This window comes from Chinchilla lanigera, unplaced genomic scaffold (genome assembly GCF_000276665.1).
Source record: "Chinchilla lanigera isolate Chin_1 unplaced genomic scaffold, ChiLan1.0 scaffold00066, whole genome shotgun sequence".
In the NCBI taxonomy this organism is placed as follows: domain Eukaryota; kingdom Metazoa; phylum Chordata; class Mammalia; order Rodentia; family Chinchillidae; genus Chinchilla; species Chinchilla lanigera.
Window position 1 is genome coordinate 679345 of NW_004955467.1, and position 7164 is coordinate 686508.

Consider the following 7164-nt stretch of genomic DNA (forward strand, 5'->3'; position numbering starts at 1 on the left):
AAAAAAAAAAAAAAAAAGAGCAGCAGACTAATTAATGTGACACATAAAATTTCAAGGCCACCCAACATTGGGGCTGTGTCACGGATACTGTTGGGGACTTTTAGCCAGCTTTACACTGAAAACTAAGAGCAAAATGCTCATTTATAAAGTTTTCAGTTTTTCCAGAAAGAAATAGTCTCTAAAGATAGAACAGAGGAGAATTTGGTTCCTGAAAAGATTAGTTTTCTTTTTTTGGCACAGGAATAAAACTCAGGAAATATTAGCTTTAAGATGAAGCCAAGAAAAAAAAAAAAAAAAAAAAAAAGATGAAGCCAAGTATTCTGGATCAGGATAACAGGAAAAGTGGCTTAAAAGCATGTCAGGAATCAGCAAGGCTCCTCATTTCATAAGCTTGAGGGTACAAAGTTGTAAAGTTTTCATTTAAGAAGAGTGCCCTGGGGAATTGGTTCCCTGGGATTCATTTCACAGTGCTCAACCATCCTGGCACTCTGAAGCCTCTGCAGTCATGATACAAGGGAGCATGGCTACTGCTTGAGGTGGTGGGTAGACCCTGCCATCATTCATATGGTACCAATTTTATAGGCATGCAGAACGCAAGAGTTGTGAAGTCAGAAGACACCCACCCAGACTTCAGAAAAAGGCCTAGGCTGCCAAGCAGTGTGCCCCTGACAGGGCAGTATGTAAAACTGAGAGTGTGAAGCCAAAAGTGCAGTGGAGATCCCAAAAAGTTGGGGAAGTCAGGAATATGGAATGTCTAAGGAAAACACCAAAGAGCGAGGAAAACCAGACCCAAAGAGAAGCTATGAGAATATAACCAATGGCAATGCCATAGGGGCAGGGCTCCCCAAGCCCTTTGAAGCTCACATCTCATCACAACTTGCCCCAGGTGCTGGACATGGAACTATAGGATTTAATGTTTGTCCTGCTCATTCCAGTCTTGCTTTGGTCCCACTAGTTTCTGTCCCACTGTTTCTCTCTTTTGGAACAGGAATGCTTATTTTGTGCCACTGCACCTCAGCAATGTCTAACTTCTTTTCCTTAAGTCTCAGAGGAGACTGTGGACTTGGACTTTTCAGCAATGCTGGAACAGTAAAAACTCTGGTGACTCTTAGAGATGGACTAAACACATTTTGCAAAAGAAGATGTATATGAGTCTTTTGGGGGGGCCAGGGACAGAATATTATGACATGTATCTAGATGTCTCCAGAAAGCCTCGTAGGCAGGGCTTTGGGAGGTGACTGGATGATGGAGGCATTATAGTGGCTTCTTGTTGGGATGCGGGATCTGGTCAGAAGAGCTGGGTCACTGTGAGGGTGACCTGAAAAGGGTGCACCTCCCTTCTGGCTCCTCCTTTGAGTCTCTTTGCTTCTGAATCACCATACTGTGAGCAGTTCTCCTCTGCCACCCCACCTTGCCATGAAGCCAGCTGACTATGGACTGAAATGTGTGCCAAAATAAGCCTCTTGTTCTTTAAGTTGTGACTATCAGTATTTTGTCCCAACAGCAAGAAACTAAGACAAAGGGCGAGTGCTTGCCCACTACCCAGTCCTCAAAGATTTTCGAGCAGATGAAACTGTTCTTAAATCTACTATGGTAATCATCACCCAACTTGGCATATCCTAACCACTATGGGACTATATTAAGTTGTTGAATTATATGGTATGTGAACTGTATCTTAATAGAGCTGTTACTTTTTAAAAAGTGGTAGAGGTAGACGCTTATATTAAGAGAAATATAATGTGAATATAATGAATGTTTTGGGTATAATCTTAACTGTGTACAAACTCACTCTTGCACCTGTTATGTAGCTAAATGCTCAGATGTGCCAGTGCCCAGCGAAGACATCCACACCCAGCCAGGCGCTACTACCTCATCAATGGCAGACTCTTCAATCAGCCGTGGGGCATCAGAAGATAATAGGCCGTGCGTTGCCATCACAAAGATCTTATATGCACCTCTTTCCTTTAGGGTCTCTGCTGCAGCGAGAAAGGTGTCGACGTCATCGATGATGTCATCCTATCAGATCACAAGTAAAGCAATTTGCAAAGAGGCATTTGACAACCAGGAAACAGAAAGTCTGCTTAAATGTACTGTGACAAATCTCTGCTCACTCTTAGCATGTGCAGACTGCATGGTGGTATGGCCCTGTCACCAGGACCCCATGATGTTCCTCTAGGACTCACCCATGCATCTCCTCCCTCGTGGCACTTGCCACTGCCAGGGCTGACTCCCCAGTGCCTCAGGCTCCCTGGGAGAGTGCTGCTCTCATCCTGGCACCTGACTAACCAGAATGCAGGTGCTCCAGGAACATTTGCCAGGTCTTCTTTTTTAAATGCACAGAAAAACTGTTAGAAGATGCTTTGCACTTTGGGGTAATAGAGACATGGCTCTTTCCCCAAGTTTTTTCTTACTTCATTTCCTTATTTTCCAAATTTTCTACAGTGAACATGTAGGAAATATACATTCCACACATATTCTTACAATGGTAAAATCGATGATGGTTATTAAATTTTTTTTTTTTTAAAGACAGGATCTTGGATCTTGCTATGTTGCCTAAGTTGTTCATAAACTCCTGGGCTCAAGGGATCCTCCTGTCTTTGCCTCCTGAGTGGCTGGGACTATACATGAGTGTCACTGAGCCCAGCCAATTAATTTTTAATATTAAAATACATTGTTCAGTGCTTTTCAATGTACAGATCAGATTCCCAGGCTCCCAGGGTTCTTTTGAATTCATTACGGTATCAAGCACTATTATGTTTATTTTACATATGCAGATTACTTTTTCAAATGTATACCAATACATTATAATCTGTCTGTCTGTCTATCTTTCTACCTGTCTTTTAAAAATATTACTGGTGCTGGGCTTGGTGGAGTGTGCGTGTAATTCCAGGACTTGGGAGGCTGAGGCAGGAGGATCGTTGCAAGTATGAGGCCACCTGGGGCTACAAAGTGAGTTCAAGGCTAGTCTGAACTGCATGGTGAGACTTTGTCTCAAAAAGACAAAAATAAATAAATAAATAAATAAATAAAAATACTACTGGTAAGATAGTACAGCAATGCTAGAAAACAGTCTGATAGTTTCTTATGAGACTAAACCTCCAATCATCATTGAAACAACTAAATCTATAGACATTAAACCAGAGAAATTAAAACTCCATTCATATAAAAATCTACACATGGAAGTACACAGCAATTTTATTTATTTATGACTCAAAAGTCCTTTAAGAAACAGTTAAACTGTGGTATCTCTATGTCATGAATACTGCTCAGCAATTATAAGGAACCCATTATTACCATACAAAACAATGGGGTGTGATCTCAAGGGAATCACTAAATGAAAAAAACTTACAAAGGTAAAAGACTTTATATTCCATGTATATGAAGTGCGAATTATGAAGACAGAGGACAGATTCATGGTTGGCAGGAGCTGGGTAAGTGGGGAGGAGGTGGGTGCAGATGTGATGGGGTGACATGATACGGGCTTGGGTGACAGGATGGCTCTATATTCTGAGTGCAGTGGTGGCAATGTGCACATACACAAGTGCACACATGCACAAGTTTGCACATGTACACAGGACATGTAACTGGCATTATCTAATGAGCCATGTTCAATTCCCAGCACCATACATTTCAAACAAACAAACAAGCCATTTAAGACAGGAAATGAGCTTTGTGGCTTGTGGCATTGTGCTGCCCAAGTTCTTATTGTGCCATAGCTTAACCAACAAAGCATGTGGGATCAAGAGTATGTAGCAACTTCTCACACATCTTTTTCCTACTTCCTGTGACTCTACAATTATTTCAAAATAAAAAGGATTTTTTAAAAATTGCAATTATAATTGAAAGGGGGAACAAAGTGCTACTGAATCTGTACCATACTGTTATGTAGACTTTGCCAATTAAAGAACAAATTAATGGACAGCTACTATCCTGTAGGGTGACACAGGAGACAGATTTCTAATTGGAAAAGGTACAAAAAAAAAAAAAAAAAAATCACTAAGCACCAGGGAACAGGGGGCACCCAGTATGGAGCCTGGGAAACTGTCACCACCACTTTGAAAATACCTGGCTGCACTCAGTGAGGCTGTAAATGTGTGGATCTTCAAACCCAACAATTGCACCCCAGGTACCCAGAAACCCTCACAGGATGCACCACAAAATAAGCACAAACATGTTCAAAGTAGTATTACCTAGAAACAGAAAGAACTGTATGTTCAATGCTTGAGGGAGAGACAAATCAGCTGTGTGATAGTTATACAAGGGATACCATTAGCAGTAAGAAAGAGTAATAGGCAACTACATGTCACTGTGTGGGAAATCTGAGCAACAGGGTTAAACAGAGACATTGCAAAGTACACAGAAGTGTATAAACACCAAAACAAGCCAAGTACAACAATACAGCATATAGGGACACACACACACTCATAGTACACTATAAAGCTAAGTAAGGATAAGAATGGATTGTTCTGAGGCTGCGGGGTGGGTGGAGAAGAGATGAGAAAATGCCTAGGGAACATTCCCAGACACATGTGGTTTCTCAGGTGGAGAAGGGAGTACCCAGAAATTCATTCTAGATTTCAGGATGCAAACAACAAGTGAACCCTCTTTGTGCACTGGTTTTATGATATGTGAACTGATCTGTTTTGTTTCTCTGTGGTGCTGGGGATGTAACCCAGGGCTTCATGCGTGCTAAGCATGTGTTCTACCATTGAGCTACACATCCCTAGCCCCTGATGTGTGTTTTAAAACAGTTATAACCAATTTTATACTCTACTTCTATTATCATAAAACAATTTCCTACATTATGATCAACAAATAGATGCACAAAATTTAGTTCAGTAGTTACTGATTTTTTTTTTAAATTTTAAAGAGACCAAAAAAAAGGCTTTGGGACCCCAGTCCCAGTGGCCCATGTTCCACTGTCACTGTGGTTCACAGCTAAGGCCCAGAAGAGACAGGTATGCTCCAGCAACTGCCTAGAGACTCTAGATCTGGCAGCCTGCGATCTGCCACCATCATGGTCCACAGCTGAGAGTTACATGCCCTCAATCAACTGCCTGGGGACCTTGCTCCCAGAAGCCCGCATTCTGCCATCATGATTCATAATTAACTGCCTGGAGACCTTGGTCCCAGTGGCCCATGTACCATCACCACTGCGATTCTCATCTGAGCCACGTGCACCATGAACTGCCTGGTGATCCCAAATAAGGTGGTGCACCTCCCACTGCCACTGTGGGGCAAGTCTGACACCTAGGAAAACTAGGGACCCTAGAGACCTTCATAGAAAAATGATGGAAATGTTAAAAGAACAATATAGGAAATAATTAGAAAGCAAGAAACAGATTCAAAGAGATATCCAGGAAATCAAAAATTCCACTGAAAGTTGGCAAAACTGCTTGAATGAAGCCAAAGATAGACTTTCAGATCTTGAAAGCATTGCAGCTAACAATCACAAAAGGAAAGATCTCTTAAAAATAACAAGGAACCAGGAAATAGCAATTCAACAGCTGCAAGATGATGCAAAGAGAAACAATGTAAGACTAACAGGTGTCAATGAAACAGCAGGAGTCAACACAAATGACATAAAAAGACTACGTATGAAGAGCAGAAAATTTCCCAAATATGGAAAAAGAATCTGACATACAGTAAGTAAGGCATGTAGAACTCCAACTAGCCATAACCAAAATAAAACTATTCCCACATATATAATAAACAAGATCCCAGAAACCCAGCAAAATGACAGAATATTAAAAGCTGTTAAAAAAAAAGAAACAGATCAACTATAAAGGAAAGCCCATCAGAATCACAGCAGATATCCTAAAACAAACCATCAAATCAAGAAGAGCTTGGAGTGAAGTATTTTAGGTCCTAAAACAAAACACCTTCCAACCCAGACTGATGTATCCTGCAAAATTATCCTTCAAACTTAATGGACAAATAAAATATTTCCATGAAAAGAACTGAAGAACTTCATGAGTGCCCAACCAACCATATAAAGAGGACTAAAAGATATTCTAGAAAGAGATAAAAATGACCACAATTTCAAGAACAACAATACAAAGGAACCACCTTGTGGAGCAAGCAATCAAACAGAGTAAAAGTAGGAAACCAACAGCTGGTAAATAACATGACAAAGATAAGCCAACATGTAACAGTTATAACCATTAATGTAAATGGACTCAAACCACCAATCAAAAGAAGCAGACTGGCAGAGTGGATCAAAAAACAAAATCCAACAATATGCTGTATATAAGAAACACATTTAATTCAAAAGGAAATTCACAAACTGAGAGTCAAAGGATGGAAAACAATACTCCATGCAAACAGGAACCCAGAATAAAGCAGGGGTAGCTATTCTGTTTGCAGACAATGCAAACTTCAAACCAAGAATGATCAAAAGAGATAAAGAAGGTCACTATATACTTGTTAGGGGAAAACTTCAAGAGGAAGAGATAACAATCATAAATACATTTGCACCCAATATGGAAGCACCCAACTATATAAGACAAATCATGATAGACATGAAAAACCAAATAAATAATAACAAGAGTATAATGGGGGACCTTAACACCCCATTGACACAAAGAGATAGGTCAACTAGACAAAAAGCAAGGAAATAAGAGAACTGAACAAAACTTGTGAACAAATGGACTTGGTAGATGTTTACGGCGTTCCTCCCCACAACATCAGAATACACATTCTTCTCATGGGACAGTCTCTAAAATAGACCATATACTAGCCCATAGAACATGCTGAACTAAATGCAAAGGAATTGAAATTATCCCATGCATATTATCGGACGATAATGCAATGAAATTGGAGATTATTGACAGAAAGAACCACAAAAACTCCATAAACACATGACAATTAAATAACAGCCTCCTGAACAATCAATGGGTCACAGATAAAATTAAATAAGAAATTAAACAATATCTATAAACAAATGAAAACATAAATACAACTTACAGGAATCTGTGGGATGTACTGAAAACAGTCCTGAGAGGGAAGTTTATAGCAGTGAACTCACACATCAGGAAAACAAAGAGAACAAATAAACTGCCTAATGCTGCACCTCAAACTTTTAGAAAAAGAACAAGTGAGGCCAAAGCCCAAAGAAGGTACGAAATTATAAGGATCAGGGCAGAAATTAATGCAGCTGAGATG

The 7164-nt window shown here is 40.1% G+C and overlaps 1 protein-coding gene across 2 annotated transcripts in view; it reads right to left on the reverse strand.

Annotated features, from left to right (window-relative positions):
- The window catches only part of Prpsap2 (phosphoribosyl pyrophosphate synthetase-associated protein 2), a 45331-nt gene that overhangs the window by 2500 nt on the left and 35667 nt on the right, over positions 1-7164 (reverse strand). For both annotated transcript variants that reach the window (XM_013522228.1, XM_005399288.2), the window contains one exon: positions 1870-2016. In XM_013522228.1, coding sequence (XP_013377682.1) covers positions 1870-2016 — 147 coding nt within the window. The remainder of the gene's footprint in view (positions 1-1869; positions 2017-7164) is intronic.